Source organism: Uloborus diversus, chromosome 5 (genome assembly GCF_026930045.1).
Source record: "Uloborus diversus isolate 005 chromosome 5, Udiv.v.3.1, whole genome shotgun sequence".
Classification (NCBI taxonomy): Eukaryota; Metazoa; Arthropoda; class Arachnida; order Araneae; family Uloboridae; genus Uloborus; species Uloborus diversus.
This window is the reverse complement of record NC_072735.1, coordinates 36,155,145-36,182,175: the sequence shown is the minus strand read 5'-3', so window position 1 is coordinate 36,182,175 and position 27,031 is coordinate 36,155,145. Positions and strand designations below refer to the sequence as shown.

General features: G+C 33.5%; 1 protein-coding gene across 1 annotated transcript in view; it reads left to right on the top strand.

The window, feature by feature from the left end:
• Positions 1–6,379, top strand: part of LOC129222359 (homeobox protein extradenticle-like) — a 367,046-nt gene extending 360,667 nt beyond the window's left edge. The window contains exon 7 of the mRNA XM_054856854.1: positions 6,198–6,379. Within this exon, the coding sequence (XP_054712829.1) occupies positions 6,198–6,379 (182 nt within the window). The remainder of the gene's footprint in view (positions 1–6,197) is intronic.
• Positions 6,380–27,031: the final 20,652 nt, after the last annotated feature.

Sequence of the window (27,031 nt, the reverse complement as noted above, 5' to 3'; positions counted from 1 at the left end):
TTCAAAACAGTGAGAAGTGAACACGCAAAAAGTATGTCAGCAGTCTGTAGATCTATACCTCTTTGCGGCTTCAATCGCAAAGGTAATAATGGTTTGAGCTTTGTAAGTTTAATGTGTGACTTAGAAAGTACAAATTATCTGTATTTATTTTATGACGAGTTCAAAATACAAGTATATTATTCTAAAAAAAGTATTAGAAAAGGTATACATGATATTTAATTTTGGGTTTTTGCTTAACATTTTTCCATTGTTTTCTGTTTTATTTTTCACTTAAAATAAATAAGTATAAAAAATAGATTCTTCTAATAACTGAAAATAATGTATAGAATTCGAATTAATTGTTTTTTTACCTTTTTTTATACATTAATTAATTGCACAATTTCCTGTTCATTCATGCTTAGTGAAATTTCATGCGCATAATTTCGTCCCAGTGAATGAATTTCCTTTTCGTGGAGACGGAAAAGAAAATCTCCCTTTGAACGGTCTAGCATTATGCTTAGTCAGAAATAGTTCAATTTAGTTGAAATTTTGGGGGAAATATTCTGCTTCTAGTTAGCGAGTGTCTTTTTTAGGACATTTTTAGTGCGTCTGAGCGACTGAGTTTTTTGTGTTGCTGCCTTTTATCTAATTGAACAAGAATTTTTCTTTTTGTGCCTGATGCGCTTTCCCTTGTGCGTTAAACTTATGTGGCTACTGTATTTTTGTTTACTAGTATTTTACTTCTGGTTAAAAGATAGCTGTTCTTAATCAGGCGTAACCTCCCCTAAGGGCAAAGGCACACTCCCCCCCCCTAAATATTGCGGAGACCCCTCCCCAAAAAAAAGCAAGAGCCCCCCTTTAAACAAATAAAAATACCCCTCAAAACAACCCCCCTTAAACATTTCAATTGCGCAGTCTGCGCCATGATCCCCTTTAAGTGAGCACCCCTGTATTAATTATCTTTTTAGAATTTACGACGTATTCATTTCACTATGTTGTGTACACCATGTGCAAAAGTTTTATTTTAGTTCATGCAGACTTCTGTTTACAAAATGAAAAAGTTGTGAAATTCCTTTACCGACAAATACCAAGGCTGAAACATATTCTTGAACGGCAAACTACTTGTTGCAAAAACTCAAGAAAGCTCTTCATGATATTGCGGTTGAAAAAATTCCCTAAAATGCAACCCCCTCTGCCGCTTCCAGCATGAAAAGATCCATCTCCTAAGTATAGCAGAAATGAAAGTTTTGAGCGCGAGCACTTAAGAGTTGAGCTAGCTAGTAAAAAAAAAAAACCCACATTCCAATAGAAAATCTTCAGGGGAAGATTGTTAACGACATTTGCCATTGCATGAAAGGGGGAGACTTCATGAGCGCATATATACACACAACATATAATCGCATACAGAGGCAGTCACATCTTACCCATACATATAAAATATCTACAGAAACAGACCTCAGTCGGGAAGAGAGGAGGGCAAAAAAATGGCGAAAGATGTATCCGCCTAACTGCAATATCTGGGAAAGGCTCCCATCCTATGTGTCAGAGGTTTTGATGCATTAATGCTATTCCATTTCGTTGTCATCGCTAGACGAATAGCGAGACTTTGAGGCCCGAGCACACGAGCGCACACGCACAAAAGATGCGCCCTCCCCCCTTTCTCTCTCCCTTTTTCTTCTCTCCCTGCTCTTGAAGCTCTTTCTTCCTTTTTCGCCAGGATGGAGCGAAGGAATGCGTCAGCGAAGATGCTTCTTGATGCATCGCCTTGTTATGTAACAGCACGTCTCGGCCGTGGTACAAATGTACACAGATATGCAAGCATACATGACGCCCAGATGGGGGGTGGGGGGTGTTGGCAAGACACGAAAATTTACATGAATCCATTTTGCCGGCCACCGTCTTCGACCATTTGGATTTAGCATAACGGCGGCCTTGGGACAGACTCTTCGCCCGTTGGGCACTTTGCGGGTGTCGTCCCCTACTTTATGTTCACCTTTTTTTTCCTCCTCTAGGAGTTATTTATTTACTTCCTTAGTATCCGCCGCCCTCAATCTCTTTGCCTCACTGTTATCTTCCGCTATATGCAGACCCATACAGAAGCTATTCCCCAATTGACCGTTGCTGTCCTTGTTGGAACACTGCAAGTAAATGGGACTTTTCGAAGGAAAAAGGGGAGGGAAATGGTAAAAAAGACTCCCCTGTGTATAAATTTGGCGTTGGGAATGATTTATTCCAAGTCGGAAATAGGCTGTAGAACCAGGTCATTGATGGATGCAATGGGCACTCTGTGTCGCCTGCAGACTTTAGTTAGGCTATTTGCCGCTATCAGCTGTTTGTCAACCGCCTCCAAGTTGCGACGACATGTATAGAAGACATCTCGTAAAACATGAACCCTCTCTCTTCTCCAGCCGCTTAAATCCTTTCCTTCCTCATATTCAGATGGGTTGCTGGCGATAAACCTTTTTGCTTTTGGGAAACTGATTTTTTTTTCTCTCCGGGTTTTCTTAGATTTTGGTTTCGAAGCCACGCAATGAAATGTAATCTTTTAAGTTTTTTTCCCCAACTATGACGTTAATGCGTATTTACACCAATAATTTTTCAGTCATTTAAACTGATGTTAATAAAGGGTCTTTTTGAATTGCTTTCTTCCGGTTTGAGTGAAAGTACTGTACCTTATTTTGGAATATGTATGGAATGTAAGCAATTTGTGTTCTTTTGAATTTATGAGTACACAGGCTCTAATCTTGAAGCTTTAGAATACATATTTATAGAAGCATAAGTTTTTTTCTTTTCTTTTCTTCTTTATTATTCTTTTCAGTCAAAGCCCGAGTGTAGTAAATTCAAAGAATTTCAACTGTCGAAATTTTTTTTAAACATTCCGAAATAAAATAAATATGTGTTATACATTCGGAAATTTTGAATTACTTTAATTTTAAGTAACGCTTTAGACATATTTTCTTCATGAATGTGAATAATCCATCATTCAACTCAGAGAAAGTGTTCGGATTTTTTAGTTTAAATGTAGTTTAGTTTTAATTTAGATCAAACGTTTCAATGAGAAAAAAAAATGCCCTTTTCCGGACTTGTGCTAATTGAAGTGATTAGAAAATATGATTTATCATTAAAAAAATTTCATGTGTGCGTGCGTACATTCAAATTGTAGCTAATTTATGAGCTTATGTCTAATTAGAAATAGAGTAAAATCTCGTTACATCGAATTTCAAGGGGCAGCAAATTTTGTTCGTTGTCACCGAATTTCTTCGCAATGTAATGAAAATTAAATCAAGTCTGAAAATTTATTTGGCTGATATTTTGTTGTATTGATATTCGTAGTAACGGGATTTCACTGTGGGTAAATTGTTCATTGACGTGAAACGTGATTTTCAGTTTTGAAATAGATTGTTTCCTTTTTATGCAAAATGAATTAATTTCGAAAACTTGTGTATTCGAGAACAAAAATTGTTGTGGAATGAATAGGATTGTGCTTACTTAGAACTTCGGTTAACATGAAAAACGTGCCACCTTCAGCTTCATTTACTGAATTCCGAGCGCATTAAATTAGATTGTGCAGTTTTTTATGTTTAGGCAGGAATGCTCACTACAGGGGGTCCTAATGCAGACTGCACCATTGAAATTTTTAGAGCGCGTTTTTTTAAATTGAGGGGGGGGGGTGTAGTTCTTGGGAATCTCCGTAGTGCTTGGGGGGTACGGCGCTGCTCTTTGGGTAGGGGGCCCTTGGTTCAGGGAAGGGCGCGCTACGTTGACCGTCGTGTAGTGAAACTTAAGGCGTATCGCTATAAAGCGGAGATAAGTAGCTTTATACAGTGAAACCTCGATTTTACAATCCCTGAATCTACGTTTCACCCGCCTTTAACGTTTTTTTCATCGAGTTCCATCATCAGTTTTGCTGCTGTATATTTTCAGTATTTTATGTTTTCCCGTATTTTACGTTTTTAACCCAGTCCCTTGAGAAATTTAAAATCGGGATTTCACTGTATCGGTTCAAAAGAAAGCTTTTTTCACGGCTGCGTTAAAAGTACTGTTGGAGGTCCCTTCTGTATTTATGCTTATGTCTTGAGATTACCAGTGATAGTTTTGAAAGTCATGATAAATATATGAGAAATATATATTTCTTTCCATCCTTTTTGTAATAAACAGGAGTGTTTCCATCACCAAACATTCATTACAGTGTTCCGTTTTTGATGGAACGTAATTTGGCATAAATATCCCAGCGCGGATGCGTACATGTGTGACACATTCAATACTAGGTCAGACTAATGAATTAATTCTATCCAGCGACATCAACGGATATGGCGAAACGTATTAAATCAACTCGGCTAATGACGAAGCCATATTCAAGTCGAGAATCCATTGAGCCAGTGATACCATTAGACCACGCTATCTGCTATAAAAAGGGGGGAAGGTGGGGCGAGAAAAATTACCTTCACCAAGTGATGATGTTATTTCCGTCATTCGACGAAATTCTAATTGTTCTTTCCTTCTGCCCAATTAGCTTTTAAATTGGAGCTGGTGCATTTTACTGGGAAAGGGTTGTAAATCACCAGCCTGGACCTCTGTCGTTTCCTGTTAGGGAGGCAATAAATATATCTTGAAAATGGTTGTTTTTGACGAAATATGATAGGAAAAACATTTTCGCCTTGGAAGAGGCTTGATTAATTAGATCAGCGTCATAAATTTTGCAATTTTAGTCTAAACTTGGTGTTTCAGAGTCTTGGAATGTAGATGTCCCTTGCTCCGTTCGGTTGAGGCAATATGAATTAATCACTTATTAAATCATAAATTTTGGTAATTGGTAAGGTCTTTTCCTGGAGGAAATGTTTGAATAAATATTTGTAATTGAAAGATTGTAACGTCTGTAGTCTTTGCTCATGAGGAAATTACTGTCGATAGTTTCTGAAATTTTCTGCATCTAAGATTTTTTATTGTGGTGAAATTTGTTGATCGTTTTCAGATTTAAAAAAAAAAAAAATTGGAAAAATACATTCTAGTGTAATTAAATTTAAAATTTTTAATGAATCATTTCACCTTATGCAAGACTTTTTTTCGCTTGCTCTTTTTATTATTATTCAATGATTTCTTTATAATTATAACGCATCACAGTATGCGCTCATTTATCTAACGATTAACATCAAAGAAGTTTTAAGCTAAAATCAAGGAAAGTTAACAATGTTTAGGAAGCGCGGTTTGCTTAAAATCTTCGCCTATGTTTTAGGTACCAAAATAAAGTTTCGAGACAAGTTATAATCATGATATATTTAGCTAAATAAGAAAAAGAAACGCAAAAATACATAATGGTAAGCGTGTAACATATTTGGAAGCAAGCTCACTGGGAAAAAATTATTTTTTTGGGGAGCTTTTCTTGCTTATGAATGAGCGACATATTAATATCATGTAAATTTTTGTTAACCCTTTATAAGGTCATTATGCTTCATTAAAATTATTTTTTGGATTAAGATTGATTAAATAGTAAATATATCAAGCGTTTTGGAAGTAAAAAAAAATAATAATAATAACTATTTATCGTCCCAATTTTTTGGAAGGGGAGGCATTCGTGTATTTAAACATCGGTGTATTACGCCTTCCTCAGCCTGAGAAATGTTTTTTTCCTTATCGGAGATGAATTCACCGGCGAAAACAATGGCACTTCTCAAAAAAAATTTTAAAAAAGGAATAACTTTTTGTCTAAAATATAAATTTTTTTCTTGCCACATATACTTGCACAAAGCTAGTTTATATAACTAGTGCGCGGTGGAGTATAAACAATATAGTGGGCACATCGTTAAAATTTAACAGCTTAAAAGAAATATTTTTTCGGGCTTAAGCTGGTACACTGTTTGTTTAGACTTCAAAAACTCACCAGTAAATATAGCATTATAAATCTTTTGCATGTATTGTAGTATTTTAGAGTAAATCATTTGAGATGTGCTAATTTTGTCTGAGCAATTTGTTGATTTTGATAACTTGGTTAGAAATCTTTTTTTTTTCAATTTAATTTTATTTTTATTCATTAATTTATTTTTGAGGTGTGCCACTGTAGTCGCGGGATCAGTGATTTTTTTTAACTTAGTAGGGAAATCATTTCTTACTGCCTTATAATGGGTGAAAACAACGATTATATCTGAAAAATCAGTATTCGCTTTCTTTGTTGATTTCTATCAGTAAAAGTGTACTTATGTGTAAATTTTTTTCTTTGACAGCGGGTTCTTCCCCTTACAATATGGTGCCAACGTCCCAAGGACAGCAACCGGGCCAAATGATAAGCCCACCTCCCCCTGGTGCTCCCCAGGACTCTATGTACAACATGAGCTTGAATGGTGGGGATTCCTACCAGTCCATGGGGGCCAATGTACAGTCGCAGGTAAGCAGACTAAAGGTGTGAACGCGTTCCCTTTTTTCCTTTTTCTTACATTAAACTATATTTATTGCTTTTGATTGATTGCTTGAAGTATATGTACTTATGGATATTTTCATTTGTATGGAAATATGTTAACTATACTCTACTGCAAATTTACTTGACAATGGAGAAGTAAACTGAGGCCAATAGAAGGAAATAGTTCCTAGCGCCATGTCTGATATTCGGGTGAAATTGCTCTCTTCACTTTAGAAATCGGATTAGTTAGTTAAACCCACGCATACGTTTCTTTTTTTTTTTTTTTTTTTTTGTCGTAATTACTGTCAATCGTTAAATATTTTCAATTTTACGAACGAAGCAGCGCGGAACATTTCATTCGAATCAAACTTACTCGCGAAGTAAGTAGGGTATGTAGATAATAAGTGTGACGTTTTATCTGTTAACCTGGTTTTTCTTCTGCGCGTCGTGACGTCATTGTCAACTTAAGTTGCAAGCAAGTTATAGTACCGCTTGTGGTCAAAATGCAACCGAATTGTATTTAGTGTATTTTTGTCTTTCAATCCGAACCGTTAGCGTTCTTCTTGGAGCCGTGCATTTTTGGCAAAATGTAGGTTTTTTTACTTTTAAAATTGTTTTTTTGAAACTATTTGGATCGGTGTAAAAATTTGAAAAATGTAAGTATTTCTTCTTCCCCAAAATAAGCAATTTCTATGAAAATTCCACTTAAAAATGAAATGAAAGAACAAAGTCGAATTTAAAGGAAAAATCGCTGTGAGATGTACACTCGAATGATCCTAATGAATGGTGTGTCGAATTTCATTTCTCTAATAGTATAAAAAGAAATGTGTTAGAATGGACAAAAATGCAAAACATTAAATAAATTCGGAACCTTGACCAAAAAATCGGTTGATTGGAGGTGGTTTTCAAAACGCAATAAGAAAATTAATTACCCACGCTGTTGGGGGGGGGGGGGAATTATTGAATTTTCGACATACTTCTTACCTGGGGAAAGTGGATAAACACTAAGGAGGTATTGAATAACTACTAAAAATCAAGCTTAGCGGTGGTCACTTGCCGCGCGGCGACTAAATAAAAAAGTGGCGAGTAAAAATTTTAGTGTCATTCACAACCTGGTCGCCACTTATCTCAATCCCACGTGTGCTATCAACTAACTTGAAACCATTGATTAGTTATATTAACATTAGTTTAAACTGATAATTTGTATGTTGAACTTTAAAAGCTAATTTAATGTTTAGTTACTTCTTCGTTTTACAAAAATAGCGGCGACTACTAAATTTGTTTCTTCTCGCCACTGGTGACCAAAAATGTTTTCCAGTCATGACATTTGTACTACAAGTTGCAATGTAAACGATTCGTATTGAAATTATATTCTCCCTTCTTTAAGCCGGCCCAATGCATTTCCTTTGTAATCATGCCCTTAGCTAGTAAAATGAAATTCTGAGCTATAGCTCTTGCAGTGTGTGTTAACATGTTTCCATATTCTTGAAATATGCATACTTCAAAAATCTTATCAGTTAATTTGGACAAATGATTATTTCAATGTTTTTTACTCACACAACTGTATCGTACATTCCGAAGAATAGTGGCACAACTCCAAAAGCCAACATTCCGAATGTTAAGGCATGTTCTGTTCAAGTCGGCATGAGTTACAAATAAAAGAGGGACTTTTTAACAACACCTGTATTCTATTTACTTTGTGGTTCTCTTAGTGGATGCCGTGGTGAAATAGTTATGGACTAGGGTGCCGCGAGAAAATTCTAATTCTTCAAAGGGTACCGCGAAAGGAAGAGTTTAGGAACCCCCTTTATTACCATTTGAAAATTTTAGACATTGAAATTTTAAATCGATATTCTTGTCGTTCTTAGATTATTTGAATTATTGCATTTCTGCAGCTTTCGCCATAAATATTAAATGCAACCTTTTTTGTTCCAGTCATAGATAAAAGCGGCGAAAATGTTCAAAAATATTTTTTATTTTGTTTTTTCTGTAATGTTTCATGACAAGTGAAGTAGGTTAACTACGATCTGAGCCTAAAGCTGTTCGCATCAATGCTGCTTCAAAAACAAACTAAAAATATGCGGTAAGGAATATATGTATAAAAGTTGTAGAATGCTTTTCTCGTTCGGGGTAGATTTCTTTTTTCTTTGTCTGAAACAGTTTTCTTTTCTGACTTAGAAATTTAAGTCACAAGTCAAAAAAAAACTACTACTTTTTTTTCGCGATTTTCTTTCTTTTGTTGATTTTAGTACATAAGCTTTCTTTTTTTTTAAATTTCCTTCTTTTTTTGTCATAATCGCCTTAAGATTAAAGCACGCGATTTTGTCTTCCTCTCTCGTCCCTAGAAGAGCGTGTTAATGCGTTTTATTTAAAATTCCGTTCTGTGATAAATCGAGGTATTTATTTATTCAAGAGGCAACGTCGGGACGTTAATCTAATCCACTTGATTTGAAAGCAGCGTTCAGCCACTTTTTTTCCTTCAAACTAATTATTCAAAACTTCTTTATATTAAGCGTTGCTATTTTCTCATTTTCTGCGAAGGTATTAATACCTTGCTGGTATTTAAGTATGTTTTTAATGTGATCAAACTTTTGGAGCTTTCGGAGTTTTCCTTTCCGGCGAAAGAATGTCTGAAATTTAATTCAAAAATTATACATTCTCAGCTAATGTTGTTTATTATTAATTTCAACTTCAAAGAAAACATGTGGCCTTTTTGTTCTTTTATAAGTTTTCGTAGATTTAGAGAACTGTACATTTTTAAGTGTTTTAATTTCCCTGGTGCAGTGAGCAAAAAAAAAAAAAAATCCTAAATTGAAAGGAAATTAACATTACTTTAGCTTGCTCTGAATCAGGACTTGTGTTTTCCTTATAAATCCCAACTTTAAAAAAAAGAAAAAAAAATACTTTTGCTTTTAAAGATCAAAAATTTCCCCATTTTCGTAAAAAGGTCGTAAATTCCTTTTAAGAATCCTCTCCTTTTTATTTTTAAATAATTTAGAAATTGCAAATGGTTATCAAGTTTCCTCTTGCTTGTTTTCGTCTCACATCTCTCACATTTGTCACTTAAAAGTCGATTTAAAAAATGCCTTTTCAAACTCAAAAATTAATTTACTTTTACTTTTGTATTCCAATCTGAGCATTAATACCCATCAGGGTTAGCCACTATAAGAACATTTTTATTTGTTGCCTGAAATAATGAAAATTTCAGGCTGTAAAAAATAGCTTGAAAATGTGCTTTTAAGATTTTAACTTCGAAAATTTTATGAGATCAATCCCAAAACACTTCTTTCTCATCTGATGTTTCCAAAGATAGCCTAAATTGCGTTTTAAAACCTTATTTTTGTAACATTTCCGGAAAAGTTATTGATCCTTTAATATTATCAAAGAGAGTTTAAAAGTAACTTCAATATTGAAAAAAAAAAATCGAAAAGGCACCCCCCAAACCCACTTTTCTAGAACATTGCTAATTATTGCCTAAAATTACGGTTTTTGACGCCAATTTCAAATATTCTGCTATTTAAACTAGCCACTCTCCCAGTATCCATGGCAGCAGTTGTGTGGACAATTTTAACATTTAACGAGTGATGACCAATTTAAAGAGCAGTACTGGTCAAGAGCGTCTAAATGATCTAGCTCCGTCTGATGTGAAAAACGTAGTAACATCTAAGTTTCTGATTTATAAATAACTTAAAAAAGTATTGAAAAATATAAGACACATTTTAATATTCCAGGTTTTAAATAAAATTCTGTGTAAATTTGAATGAATCATATCACTATATTGTAGGTAAAACACGTCAGTATTTCTTTTCCTAACCAAGGAAGTATTTTAATCATATAACTCATGTATAAACTATAGGGTTATTTCTCCCCCCCCCCCTGAAAAAACTCAGACTTATAAATAGGAGTGTATTAGTATTTTGCAATAATGAATAACAGTTAACAGTTTTCAATAATTAGCATGATCTATAAGCAAATCTGTTTAATTAGCGATATAAAGACAAGTAGTTAATGTGATAGTCCTTTTGAGGTGAGAACCTGGGACCCCTCCGAAACTGAATCCTGGCTACGCCACTGCAAACTATTGACGCAAAACCAGGGCTTCCACGAAAAAGTGAGCATTAAAAATTGTTCCACCGGTCAAAGAAATTAAGAAACACGGTTCTATCACGTACAAATCATAAAAATGGGAAAAGTAAGGATTTTTATTTGTGTACCCTACTTTGAAGAAGAATTCTAATATAAATTTTCAAAAGACTTACTTAAAACGAGCTGATGTGTGCATCACATGACTTCCTTTTACACCAGTTTAAAGTTATTTCCCCATTATTGGCAATTTTAATGTGATTCAATAGTTAACTCTCTAAATATCACCAACAATGGCCAACTTGTGAAACCAGATTTTAAAAAAAATCGTCAAATTTGTCGCCATGTTGGCGACAAAACTTGGCGACCAAAAGCTTGGCGATATATTGCCAAGTGTTTGCATGAATTATAACTCCACTTGAGTTTGCATTGAAACTAACATTGATTCCCCCCCCCCAAAAAAAAGGTGTAAAAGTCCCCCTTTGGAACATCCAAATGCAACCAAAAAGGGAGGTGCACAACTAGACTCCACTAGGAGTCTACGTACAAAATTTCAACTTTCTAGGACATACTGTTCTTGAGTTATAAGACATACATACGCACATACGCACGTATATACAAACGTCACGAGAAAAGTCGTTGTAATTAACTTGGGTAATGTCAAAATGGATATTTCGCGTGTCTATGCGTTCTTAGGTTTTTATCCGCGTGTGGTCGGGTTGAAAAAAAAAAAAAAACTCAACATTAATTCGGGAATAAGCAAAATGGAAATTAAGGCCGAATTTTGAGTGAAAATTTTTTCGCGAATACAATACTTCCTTTTTTGTAAAAGGAAGTAAAAATATAAAAGAAATATGAAACATATTTTCAAAGTTAATATCCCCTTGTTTCTGAAAGTTCAGTTTTGCATACATTTCAAACTATCTTTTAAGGTATTTTATTTACCCTAAAGATCATACGATTAGGAGACCAATGAATCGGAATACTCGAAAAGTTACACCGTAATACCTTAAGTAATCGTCAAGAAATAAATTATCTATACAGCAAGAAACATGTACAATTGTTTTGAAAGAAGCATATATATTTTTAATGTAAAATATGTACTTATTAAAAAGGTTAAACTATTAATGATTAATATAAAATAGCTTCTTTTTTGATCTCTTTAACTTCAGTGAAATGCCCGTAAAACACGTTTGCGAATGAAAAGAAAAGATAGGAAACAAATCAAGGGAAACAAATCAAAGATAGGAAACAACAGGATCAACTTCTCGAAAGGAGAAGTGGAGAAAAATAGCTGATCCAACTAAGTAGGGCCGCAGAGAGCCAAAGCGGGCCCCTTGTCAGTTATGTCGCCGGGACCCTCCCGCCCCCCCCCCAGAAAAAAAGAAACAGTGGGGAAAGAAAAGAATGGTGAAAAGAAAAAATCAAAACTGCTTAATAGAAAACAATTAAGTGCAACAACAGTAAATACCAAAAGAAGTAAATTGTACTTAATTTTTACTTCTCTTATTCGGAGTTTTCCCCCTTTTTTCTTTCTTCCTTTCTTTTTCCTTTCTTTCTCTCTTTTTTTTTTTGCGTCAGTGTCGCCTGCCCCCCTCCCCCCCAAGCCCGGAGCCCTAGTTTCTGACTAGGCTGACATGGCCTCTCGTTGAGCCTGCAACTGAGGAAAACCTTTCGAATTCGACTTTAACACATTTACCTCCAGTTCTAATGAACTCAAAAACTTCCATCTTAACCAGATAAATCAGCTCATTCGATTTGTATTAAAATTCTAAAGGCACGAGTATGTTTTCACCACCAACTCTGTAGCCTTTTTAATTGATATTTCTGTTTATTACTGTTCTATATAAATGACACAAGGCTTAATAAATAAGTTCCTTGAAAAATTCCGTTTTTTTAATACCTGGCTTGATATACCCATAACTTCTGGTCGTTCTTGAGGAGATAGCAAACATGTGTTTTCTTATTCAAACGATCACGTGAGCTGTCTTCCAGCGGTCATAAAGACAAAAGAATGAGAAAAATCAAGCTTCGGAAAATCTTGATTGCGGGGGGGGGGGGGGGAGGGAATCTATAATCTCACATATCCAAATTACAAACTGTACACCGATTCACACCTGATTTTGGATATCATGACAGATTGTGACAGGGTTTGCCGATCATGATATATATCACGATATATATCCGATATTTCTTTTGAAAATATCATGATATTTTCATATTTTCGATATTTATTTTTTCAACTATGGTATTTTCAATACTAAAAGTATGTTAATCATGGTAATTTTGTTTATTCATTATTAAAAATAACCAAAAAGTTATTTACTATATTTCATAATGTATAATACATCATTAATATAACAAAGTAATATAATATTCCTTTTTTACTTGTGTTTTATATTCATAAAATTATTAGTAATGAAACAATTTTAATTCTTATTAAAAGTGCCTAATTAAATTTTAAACATTGCTCTGAAAAAAAAGAAAGAAAGAAAATGCCTTACGACTGTGCACCGCTAATGCATATTATTTATTTTTGAATCATATAACTGTAAAAGTAGTTAACAGAAGAAAAAAAAATGAGTAAAACAGCTATTACTAATTTAACTCCATTAAAATTGATACATTAAATTGATTGATGTAAACTGAAATATTAGATATAAATAATGAAATAAACTTTAATTTTAAGTCTACATATTGCAATTATAATGTAAAAAATTAAGCAGTGATTTAAGAAAGCATTTACTATTTTGAAGACTTTAGTTTGTACTAATTGAAAATATCGGATATGTACCATTTTCGTAGAAATTTGAGCTTAAGTTTTTTTTTTTTTAAATATAAATCATAGTTTGTTTGTGTTCAACGTCTTGAAATTATCCTCCAACACTTTAAACATACTGGATAATTTTCTTGATTATTGAGCACTTTTGCCACTGATGAAAGGACTGCATTGTAGCCTTAAAATAGCTATTTGTAGCATTTTCTTGGAAATTTGTGCTGAAGGGTTTTTTTTTTTTTTTTTTTTTTCATTTTAATCATAGTTCGTTAGTGTTCAACGTCCTGAAATTCTCCCCCAACACTTTAAACATACTGAACACAATTCCTTTCAACGTATAAATAATAATAATAAAAAAAAAAATCTAGTGAGAAAAATAAATAAGTTTTTTCCACCTCCTATCACCTTTTTCCCCACAACCGGTGATGCGCGGGAAGAAATTAGCCAATCCGCCGGGGAATATCTGTCACTCAAGGAGCTCCAGAGCCAAGAGCGCAAGAGGCGACAAGACATGGTCGGGCAACGCTTTAAACAGGCCTCGTTAGTAGCTTCTAATCGGATTTCGGATCGGGGCGCCCCGTGCCTTCTTACATTTTTATCCTCGAATTAGCCCGTTCTCGGTTGGTGGAGGGAAGACTTTCTGGAGGCAGCTTCTTGTTTATTGAATTAAGTGAGACGCGCGACGTCATGCTAACAAAGGAGGCTTCTGCAGACACCGATAGCACAGTCCAGAAGAGAGAGAGAGGATTGGGGATGGGGGGGGGGTCTCGCGGATAAATTGAATTCCGTTTTCTTGGGTGGCTAAATTGCGGAGATGCGGATGACTGTCGGTTCTGTCTGAAACCCGAGAGTGCGGTGGGAATCTTAAAAGACTTTCAGCCGTGGATGCAATGTGGTAAAAAAAAATGTCCTCTGCTGAATGATAAGAGTATTTGAAGTATAATCGAGCGGTTATTCCTCAACGGCCTTCTCACACAACATTAAGCTTTTGAGAATATAGTTAACCATAATGTGGTCGCAACTTATGACAACAAACACTTAAAAAAGAATTGTATAGTTGAGTACTTTTTTCGTCATTTTCGGACAAAAGGGCTATTTAGAAAACTAGTCACAACTACATTTTTGGTTCCTTTTTACATTTCATTGATTGTATGTACTTGTTAATGAAATCAATGTTGTTCAAAAAAATTCTTCTAGTTGACTCAAAAAGTACGTTTTTTTTTTTAGGCAAATGCCCTCAGGCACGTAATATCTCAAACGGCAGGTTACGCAGACGGAGCAGGAGGCATGTATGACCCTAGCATGCATCAGGTAAGAAATCTCTATTGATAACGTTTATTGAGCAAAGTTTTGATCTTGCGTGTGAATGTATAGAGTTATTTTTGTGTGTTGTAGTTGTGTAAATACCCAATGCGCTTTTACAATCTTCTTTTGAGTTGGCATATTTCTGATTCTTGCCTAAAAAGTAAACTATAAACAGTACAAAGCCTAAATGTAAATTAATGTACACATATAAGCTAATGTCCTTTTGCATTGAAAAAGTGGTTTCTTGTCGCCCCTAAATATATGTCTGCATTGTTTTTTATTTTATTTATTCATTTTTGCAGATTTGAGCATGTATAAAGTTGTTTAATTTAGTGTAACTTTTTTGCGTTAAGGCGCTTACAGGATGTCTTGAAATTATGCTGATTGTTTTCAAAAAATTTATAATAGGAAAACGGTTTATGATTTAAAAAAAAAAATCTCGCTGAAAATTCATGTGATGGGCCGTACGTTTTGTCCCCCAGAGTTCCAAATTTTAGTTCAAGAACTTTCCAATAGATGGCGCTGCAGATCGTAAGACCGTAAATCGAAAAAAGATAAAAAATTACATCATAGTTTTTCGATGAATGTTTTTAATAAATAAAATTACACAACAATATTTTCAAAATCTCTGCCGCCAGCTGCAACCACTTGTCGAACTCGGAAGAAAAATCGGTGAATTTCAATCCTTTTTTGACTTAAATGCTTACTATCTACAGCACCAGCTATTGAAAAATTTTTGAACGAAAATTTGGAACTCTAGGGGAAAAAATATACGGCCCACTAAATGAATTTTTGCAAGAATTTGTTTTTTATCATTAACCGTTTACCTGTTCTAAATTTTTGAAATCAGTCAGTCTATTTCAGGAGACCCTGTATTTACAAAGCATATTAACCAGAATCCAAGGCTATTTTTCAACGCGTTCTTCCCCTTCCTTACCGAAATAATTGTATGATAGAAATTTATTGTTCTGCTTCGAATAAAATTTGGAAAACTTTCAACAGATTGGCCTAAGAGATCGCTATAACCGGGGCACTACATCAGTTTTTTCCAAAAAGAAAAAAAAATCAAAATATTAGTGATAAGGATAAAATTAAGTGAAATAACGTGTGTAAATCAAAATCGTGAATGATTTGAAGATTTATTATCTTGATTCAATGATTTTCTTATGAAATCAGTCATTTTTTTCATTCAGTGTCAAATTTTAAGTTTTGGATTGTAAAAATGCTTTTTACTCCCTTCAAGTTTTAAATATTTAAGTTGTACTCTTCATTGCTTATCTGAATGAAAGCTACGAGTTAAAATTTTAGTCAGGATCTTCATTTAGAAAAAAATATCAAAACGGATTCAGTCCGACTTCGCAGGGCTCGCGGATCGATGGTCTATTGTTGTTAAAAGTCCAACCTGGCAGCGTCCTAATGCTTTGATTAGGATTTGCGTAGCCTTCACATTGCAGCCAGGTTAGGTTTCCTCCAACTACAGCTGAAAAGGGTGTTGTTGACGTGTCCATGGTGCAAAAGATTAAATGGAGCAAAGAGCACGAAGTACTGCTTTAGCCACTTCTTCGGCACGATGAGAAGAAACGATGTCTTTGGTCCAGTTGATGTCGATTTTGACGAGGGCCGAAGCCGTAGCTAAACAATAGAAGGGATGTTAATGGTCTATTTGGACAGTGTGGACATATTGAACCTTAAGTTCTGGACTCGTTTGGCAAGATTTCAATGCCTTTTAGAAGTCCAGCCCTGAGTATTTTAATGGTGGTGGTGACATCTAGGGAACAGTTGAGTTGTGCAGTAGGTAACTTCAATAGCGAGCGAATGGACAGTCTATGTTTGGCAACTACGGTGGTATCAGCAACTGTGATTAACGATGAGATGGTGTCGAGTGTTCTGACTTCTTTAGCCAGAGCCTGTTCATTGCTATGTTTGCATAGGTAAAAAGGTAAAATGATTGAAAGGGTCCGATGCATAAAACAGTTTGAGAAACCCTAGTCTAGGGTCTAGTTAAACTTATGATCTAATTCTATGACCAATTATGTTTTTATTTGGGTAGGTATGTGCGTACTGACGTCATGTTCTCTTTTCTTTTGCAGCCTCCAGAGCTACATCCATAGTAACTTGGCCTATGAGCACAAAATAACAAAGAACAATGGAGGATTCTCCAGCAATTCAGACTCTTGTTATATATATAATACGTAAGAATCAAAGACTTACAGGTGCTGCCTCCACGCTGTGGAATCGCGAACTCTTTATGTGCCACTTGCGAGCTGAGGAGGGAAACCTCTCAACTCGCCTCAACACAAGAAAGAACAGAAGAAAACATAAAATTGTGCCATAACCTTTCAACTCAAACAGAACATACGGACTTTTCTGCATCAGGAAAGAGGTTGATCATTTTTTTTTTCAACCTCACGTGCATCATATACGTGTTCAGGCTGGCCAAGTGACGTCATAACGCGTGGGCGGCCTTTCTATCGTCCGTCATCTTGATGTCGTCCATCTTGTTATCATTAACATTATCAGCCCTCTGTGTGGAGTTTTGTTTTACCATACTTTCTTTTACGTTTCTATGTTTCTTTTTTGTTTGTACTTAGGACATCAATGTGAGATCCGTCTCGACCTGGGGTACAAAAATGTTGACTTTTTTTTTTTTTTAAATTTGTCTCATCTCTCATGGCAATCTGTAATTTTGGCCAGTTTTCATCATCATCGTCGTCATCCGTAATCATCACTTCGCTTTTTTTAACGGGTCCTCAGTCGAACATTTCTCGTCATCCTAAATAATTACATCATAAAGCTTTGTTTTTATCAAATTATTATGTCAATTGTTCAAAAAGAAAAAAAAATTCAGTCACTAAACACGATCAGTACACGCGTCAGTTTTCCTCTTTTTACTAATAAAAAAAATTTTCATTATTAAAAAGAAAAATAAATTAGTGCTTAATTTCAAGCATTAATCGTGCATAACATGTTGGGCAATCTACTTTTTGAATAAATTATACTTGTTATAGAGGCATTTTATATATATATATATATATATATATATATATATATATATATATATATATGTATATATGTATATATTTGCATGCTAACATTAAGATGTCGACAGGCTTAATTTAAATCTCCAATATTTTAGTATTAGTAGCCTATTCTCCCATTAAGCATAAATCGAAATAAATAATGATAAAAATAATGTCAAAAAAAAAAAAAAAACATTCATTCAACTAATACTGGAAAATAAAAAATTGTAAGATTTTCGCCAGAATATTTCATACAACATGTATCGAAAATTAAACAAATCGAAAATCAACAAATTTAAAGGGATGATAGTATACATCTAAACGACCAATAATTACATTGGAAAATATGGTCACTGAAGCATTACATGCACACAAAAGCTAGATACTGACGGATGCGAAACAGATCAACAATTTATCATACAAAGACGAATTTGTTGTCAACAAATGAAAAATCTAACATTTTGTTTCTTATGGAAAAAAATGGTTGTAGCATTCTGCTTAAAATAAGTGCCTTTGCATATAACAGTTTACTTTAATCATTGTGTCAAAATTTTTCATTGTTTTTTTTTTTTTTTTCTGTACCTATCCCTTTTTCAGTTTATGTCTGGAAAACCTTTTTTTGCAATTAAGTTCTAAACTTTGTTTTACCTACTTTTGTATGCTTACATATTAAATAGATGTGTTTTTTGCCTAAACATTTATAAAACAAAATTTGATTGAAAGAATTCGATATAGTTCTCATAGTAATTAAGTTTTCGTTTCACATAAAAAACGAATGATAAATTTGTTTTGAGAAAATTGTTCACTCGTTAAAAATGTGCATTCTCAAAATTATATGGAACCTAAACCATGAAATGGGGAGCTAATGTTACAAAACTGATTTTTTTATAAGTGGATAGACTTGTTTAGTGTTGTACGATAAGCTATTTGTGAATTTTAAAAAACAATAATAAAATATAAAATACATTCACTGATGCATAAATAGCAGAAGAGTAAATAAACAGTTCTTTAATAACATTCTTTTAATCATTACAATGTGTTCAATTTTGGAAATAAAGTGATAATGTTATATGATACAGTTGACACGAAATGGTATAATATTAATATTCATAAAAATTATCACTTTTTCATACTTTGTATTTTTTACAAACCTTGATGATGAGGAATGTACATTAATAGAATGTAAAAGAAAGGACTCAGTATTTTATGTATTGTGTTATTTATATACAAAAACTAACAAAATCCCATGTTTTCAATTTTCAAAATTTCTTAAAAACCTTTTTAAAAGTCATTTTCCTTCATTTAGTGGCCAGTGTCTGTATTATTGCCATATCTCATTCTGAGTTTTTTTTTTTATCATTGTTCATTGTTGAAATTGTAGAATGCACAGAAAGCATTTTTGCCTTCTCAGAAATAATTACTGATTAATTACTTATTCTCATTACTTAATGATGATTTGGGTGGGGGGGAGCTTGGGGGAATCGTTTCTAGTTCTTTAATAGATCAAAAAGTATATCCAACATTCTATAATGTGTTATTTATTGTTATTTTCAAACACATAGCAGTTGTTTATGAATGCACCAAACTTATTGGTGCAAATTATAGTTGGGACAAGGCTAACCTCATAGCATTCATAATAATGTAAGCAGGCTTCACAATGTTCCTAAGTTAGCTTTGCTCCAACCATAGATGCAAATTAGATATCGAAATTTTGAAACTAATTACAGCTAGACACGTTACTGAAAACAGGAATAAAGCAAGCAGTAAATTTGCAATCAAAAATAGTTTTAAACGTTGAACTATCAATCTTAAAGAAAGTATTTTCATGTTTGATGATAGTAAAACATAAGACTTTTTTAATGACGCGTTACACGTTACATCTTCAAAATTTTGTTTTCTGGTACTTTGAGTGGTTGAAACTAGCATGAAACCAAAAATGTTGTCTTATTCTCTTTTATTTATTTTCTCTTCCAATAACTGAACTTTTAAGTTAAAATCAAAGTTGAAAAGTTAAGCCAGGATTTAGTAGGAAATCACGTTTGCTTTCTTTAACTGTTTTGGTGCAATTATAAATTTGCGTATTTGTAAAAAACGATGACTCCAACTTCTACGTTTTCTCCGTAGTTTCTATTGAATTTCATTCTTTACTACAGATTTTGCAAATGATAATCCATCTTGCTGAAAATTCCTCATTTAGATCATTTTCCGATTTTTACTAACGTAATTTGTTAGAAAATAGTTTCTTCATTACTAATACCGATACAAAAATGACAAATAATTAGATTTTAATGAACCAACTGATTTAAATATAAATTATTACTTGTGCAGAGGTTTAAAAAAAACACAGGTTTAAAAGATTTTTTTATTTTAATGTTCTATTTTGAAAAGTTAAAGCTAAGATTTCAGGTGTTTTTCTGTTCTCTAGAAACTTGTTCTAGAATTAAATTTACATGCATTTTTAAGGAAACTACTTTTATTTTTAGTGCATTTAATTTATAGAAATATATAATTTTAAAAATTCTACTGAGAATTTTCAAAACTACTTAACATTTCCGTGGTTACTTTTGAAATCTATAGCGAGAGAGAGAGAGAGGTTGAAGCCTCTAAAAGCAGCTATAAAAATTTATCATTAGTTGCTTGTTGAAAATTATGTCTCCTTTTCCAAAATCAAAACACTAGTTTTTCTAAATTTAAACTTTATTTTACTGTTATCTGCGAAATTCAATGCTTATTTTTAATAAGCATATTTTATTAAATTTAAGCATATATTGAACATAAAGTTGCACACGTGAAATTTAAAAATATTTTCTTAGAGCAGAAGTGCTATTTGTTCCAATCAAAGTACTTTGATGAACGTTCTGCGTCGAATACATAGAAGCCCATATTGGGGGGGGGGGGGACAAGTGGGGCTCAAGCCTCCCTTAGAAATCAGAACTTTCTTGCTTTTAGTACTTTTTTCTTTGCAAAAATGTAACAACATTTCTTCTCCAGCCATTAAAGAATAAGGAATTAAAAATAGCAAATTTTAATAACTCTAATCTGTACTGAAATCGGTTTCCATGGAGAAAATATCTGAGCCCCTACTTAAAATTTTGCATTTGGGCGCCTATGATCGAATACGTTCGACGTTACATGTTCGACCTCGAGGAATGTTCCATGTTTGCTTTCTGTGCATTCTACAAAGAGGAAATGATTCAGGTTGCCATGAGAGAACTGTCGTATTTTTTTGTGTCATTTTTCCAATGCTCAATTGTATATTGTTTTCGAATCCTACATTCGACTTGTACAAAGTTTTAATCCGAACAAGACACCAGAACGTTGATGCCATTTGTTACTCTTCCCCCGAGCAAGCAAGCCGTCGTACGCCCGGGTCGCAGAATTTATTACTTGTACAGCATTATTAGAAGGGCGGTTTCACGTCCGAAACACAAAATCACAAATCCATTTTAAAAGCGTTAAAGACTTTCGTTCCGTCATTTTAAAAGAGAAGAAATGCAAAATGTTGGTCGTTTGTACAGTGCGCCCCCTGCCGACCGCGATGTACAGCTCCCTGTTTGTTGCCTCTTGTGTTAAGAGACGTTTTGTTCAAACCCTCATGTGCTGTAGTATAAATGGTCTGTGAATATTGAGCGATGACGTCAACACTCAAGTCACTGACGGAAATAAATATTTTGACTTTTTGTTATAACTTTGTGTGTGTCTCTTTTCTTCTCAAAATGCTCATACAACAAAAAAATTAAAAAAATATATTTTAAATTTTCAAATTATGATATCGTATGGTGATTGTTACAAGTAGGTGACTACAATTAAGTTTTTGTCCAGGGAAACACAACTAATTTTTTTTTCTCTATTTTGGGGAACATGAAGGCTTGATTAAAATGTTACAAATTATAATTTCTAAATTTTATTTCATTAGAAGTATGTCGTCTTTGGAACAAAAATTTTCAACAAAAGTGAAACATTCCATTTTTTGCAAAAAATGGAATGTTTCATGACAATGTTTCAAACATGGAATGTTTTTTTTTGGGGGGGGGGGGCCTTCGTAGTCAAATATCAAAATTTTAGTCATTAGCACAATTAATTTCAGCCATTTGGGGGTCCCTAAAAAGCAGGCCTTGGGGTTCTGTTGTAATCAGCCGACGTTTTACTCGGTCCAATAAATAAACACTTAAAAAACATTTTTTTATTTTTTTGAAGAATTTTAACCTAAGTATCTGGTGGGATGCGCCGATAAGAAAATTGGTCGATTAATGATCACTATGATTTTTATCGCTACAATTTCTCCATTATCAGTTTTTTTTTTTTTTTTTTTTTTCAAATAATATTTCAGAATTTCATTCAATTTATACAGAAAGTTTTGTATGTTAACCAGACATGAAAGTTCAAATATTTGCATGTATGCAACAGACTCTTTTTAACTTAGTAGCCTCTTTTTTTTTTTTTTTTTTTTTTTTTTTTTTTTTTTTTTTTTTTTTTTCGTTGTTAGTAACCACTTGATCCAATACTTTTATTTTTTATGAAACCAAACTTGATTAATATTAACTAAATAAGTATTGCGCTAGACCTCACTAGATCTCAGACAAAACTAGCAAAAAGCTTCATGATTTTATAATAAGAAAAAATATTTTTGATAAACCACAAAATATTACAATTTTTGTATGAAATTTCGAAAAGAACTTGTGTTGTGTTTTTTCTTTAATCTCTGAGCTGTTTTTTTTTTTTTTTTTTTGACTGGAATTATTAACATTAAAATTTTAATTAAAAACATTGCTAGATAGATGGCGTTGCAAACTATGAAAATATTTCACTTTACCCCACATTCCCTTACTACCAACCGCTGGAAAGATTATGATTCAAGTCAAATTACAGAGAAGAATTTTGTTTATTTATTTATTTTGCAGCACATTTTCAAGTGATCCAAACATTTTTTCATACATTACGCTATAAAAAGCCTCGCAATTAGGTACATTTCACTGAAATTAACAGCTTTGATTTCAACTAAACTAATTTAACCAAAACGAAATTTTTCGTTTAGTACTCTTATAAAACCTGAAATATTTACTACATAACAGCGAAAAAAATGTGCTTGTGGAATTTCAAATAGTAGTGAAATAATGTTAACACCCCTATGAGGGAATCGCTATTAATTTCCCTCCAAATTCAACTCATGTTAATGTCAAAAATATACTATTCTACTATCTGTGGGTAATTCATATGCTCCAAAGGCCTGAGAATGTACATAACATCAATATTTAAGTACGAAAAAAGTGCCCCCCCCCCCGTCTCTCTTCAAGAGTAGAACTAAAAGTTAAAATATTTCCAATAGCCTGTACGCATAAATGCTTCTTTTATAACAAATCTTAACTCAAAAAATAATTATGTAGCAGTAATAGAAAATCGCCTCATAAATGGTTAAATTAGTTCTAACTCTGTAATCGGTGCATAAAGTGATTCTTTTAAAATTTTTACAATTATTTTTTGTACTTTACATAAAATAAAATGCCTCTGGTCATCAAATTTCACATTGTGTGGCTAAAGTGTATTTTATTGTAAATAATAGATTATAAACAACAATTGACTACAGTAACATTTTACATGATTACCCTACACTGGCGTCCAAAAGAACACGCAAAACTGCCTTGTGCACCTGATGGTAGTAAAGCCAACCACCATTTAAAGCATCTGTTATCGAAGGAACGTTGATGACTGTCGATTTTTCAGGAATCATCATACGGACAATGGATGACATGCTGATTATTATGAACAACACACCACCCATTACGGAGAGGGGACATTAGCGAAAAAGCTCGTCCGCGAAAAACTTTTTTTCTTAAAACTCTAAAACCAAATTTCAGAAACATTTTTAACTTTTCTGAAACGTTTCGTAAAGTCACAGAAACCTCACCTCAATTATATTTTCTAAACATTCTGAAACGTTTCCGTATCAGCAAAAATAAGAAGCGGAAGTTGTGCTGTCGTATTTGTAAAACAGACGGAGTAGAAAAAATTGAAACCTAACAGACGCAATTGGAAAATAATTTTTCTTCATTGAATAAGTAAAAAAAAAATCGTGTGTTTACTTTACTTTTCTTAGTCATGTTTTTTGTGAGAAAACAGTGCTATTAACATTCCCCTCCCCTTGTTAATTGTAAGCACGTGACAAGTAACACATTGGAATCTAGACATAATGAATTTTGTTTCCTAAAGAACACGCAATACGACCCTTTACCATCAGATAATCGTAAAGCCAATCACCATTTTAAAGCATCTGCTGTCCAAGAAACGTTGAAGGCTGTCGAATTTTAACGAAAGAGCTCATTCGAGGAAGGATTTTTTTTTTTTTAATTCTAAAACCGAATTTAAGAAACATTTTTTAACTAAACCGAAACATTTAATAAAATCATACAAACCTCATAATAGATTATGCACAAGAAGTGACTACAATAACATTCTACATGATTACATTTCACTGGCGTCCAAAAGAACACGCAATGCTGCCCTTTGCCACCTGATGGAAGTAAAGCCAACCACCATCTCAAAGCATCTGCTATCCAAGGAACGTTGATGGCTGTCGATTTTTCAGGAATCATCATACCGAGAGGGGACATTAGCGAAAAGAGCTCATCCCGCGAAAGGAAAATTTTTTAAAAACTCTAAAGCCAAATTTCAGTTTCCCCGGTCATTCTTAACCTATATTTATCCGGCTCGTTTGTGCCATTTAATAACCGGGTTCAAGTTGAGAAACAAATTTCGCTTTTATAAAAAAGAAGGAAAAAATTCTCTTTACGCTGAGTGTGGTGGTGGGGGCAAAAGTGGGAATATTTTCTCCCCTCGAGTATTCGCCTGTATAAGGTTACGTACTTAAGGCGTCATGGGTATTAGTGAATGTCAATGACTGCTTCGTCTCCGTTCTTGATCATTAGAGCTGTAATTATTTTACCAATAGTGGCAAAGATCTAATGCTCGGGCATCAGCAGGGGAAAAACTGATGAGCCTTTGGCGCTTGGGAAAAGTCGAAATCCCGGGGGTTGTTCTTTATAAGCAGCTTCTGGTTGCAGTTACAGCTCTATATGATTAACTCTTTGAATTCCCTGTAGTTAAAGTTAAGACACTTGTTTGAGATATTCATGGTTTTGAAAAAAAAAAAAAAATACTTCAAATAACTTTAGAACTGTAAATAAAACGAACGCATCCACCACACCAGCAACGAAAAAAAAAATAGTTTTGACTTTTTTTGTTTTCAGCTCTAATAATACAGCAATAAATTAAGTCTAAATTCAAAAAGTTGAATATTGTTGACCGACATGGCTGAATTTATTCACACTTCGTTATCCTTCAAATATAAATATTTTAAGAAAAAACAAACTTTGGATATGCTAAAAGCGATAAAACAGACAAAGGCAGATTAATTTTGAAACTATTTTCAGACAAAACCTTTACTTATAACTTCTAAGAATGATAATAATCTAAAGAATGATATAAATGTTAGTGATGAAATATCTAAAGTATTATTTTCTTTAAGATGTTTTCGTGATCCTCTCATATTTGCTTTGAAAAACCCCAAATTAATATACATATATATACATATATATATATATATATATATATATATATATATATATATATATATATATATATATATATATATATATATATATATATATATATATATATATATATATATATATATATATATATATATATATATATATTGCTACCTTTCATTATAAATAGACATTTTGAACAGGGTTAAGAGATGATCCTTAATCCATACTCTTCATATCATGCCGAAGAAAATTTTGGTGTTATCAAGTTTTTATCTAATAACTGCACCTCTTTCCCAAAGAATTAGCATGAGGCAAATGCAGAATTTTTCTTCCTCTCACGATCACAATCAATTTCGTTGTGTTTGCCAATTAATATTATCCGTGTATATAAATTTATCGAAGTCATTTTACTAAATATGAAAATTATTTTTTGTCTCCTCATCAACTGCTACCTCATTCAGACAAAAGAGTTATTTCTCTCAGCTTTTGGATTCCTAACTATTTATGTAACCAAAAATTATGTATAAGTTTTTCATGTAGGCAACATTTCAAAAACACATGAATTTGTTGAAGACTGAAATGAACTAATTTATCATATTTCATTCTTCCGCGGAGGTGCTACGAAAAAAAAAAAATAATATTATAGAAACTGTTAACATATTTCGGGCTAAATTAAAAGTTTCATTTATTGATGTTATCCGTAAGAGGCGTAATCTTCTCAACATAATAAATTCGCACTAATTAAACGAGAAAAAATATTGAGGTTTTTTTTTTGAGCAATCACGATTGCTTATTGCTTTCATTTGACTGTTTTGATGTCCTTTGATTTTGTTTTCCCACCGCCACCCTCTGCACCATCACCGTGGACAGGCGGGCTCCTCACGATGCTGCACCTATAGCGAAAGCCGTCTCCAGGTTGCATCCATGTCCTACACACACGCGCATACATACACAACTACACACACGCGCACATACACACACACAAACACATACACACATACACATACACACATACACCTACACGCATATACGCCTACACACACAAACACATACACACACAAACACACACGCATACATGCACAAACAAACACACACGCATACATACACACACATACACACAACTACCCACACATTCATGCCTGCACACAGACACAAACACTTATGCCGCATACATACATACACACAACTACCCACACATTCCTGCCTGCACACAGACACAAACACATATGCCTACACACACATACACATACCCCCCCACACTTATGCCAGCACACAGACACAAACACACATACCCCATACACACAAACACCCCCCCCCCCACACCTACACACATGCCTACATACACACACTCGTGATTGCGAAAAACATAATTTGAATTCAAGATGTCAAAATTCAAAATTTTTTTTATATATATATATATTTTTTTTTTTTTTTTTGCAATACGAAAACTACAAAATTAGTGTTTGCAGAAAAACAACTAAAATTGTATACTTTCTTGACAGAAAATCAGTAACACAAAAAGTGCTATTTCTCTGAGCGGACAGCAAACTTTTGTTAAGCGTGAAATGCTTTTAGCTCTTAACATTTGCAGAACCTTCTGTGGTTAAGACAGTAGTTCAATAGCTTGTCCGCCTAGAATGTCCCGAACATGTTCAATTAGATTCTTATCTGGGGAATATAATGATCGAAACAAAAAAATTTTCACCAAAATACGAAAAAATTTTATGTTTCGATCTACATCAATCTACAATTTTATGTTTGGATCATGAAATCGCAAACCAGTCTAACTCGATGGGACACGCAATTACTGAAATAGAAGCATTTCCGATCACTTCAATATAAGGTGTACGAAATAGTCTCGCAAAAATCCAGACTAATAGATGACCCAATCGTAAATGACAGCAATTTTACAGAAACGTAGAGTGCCAAA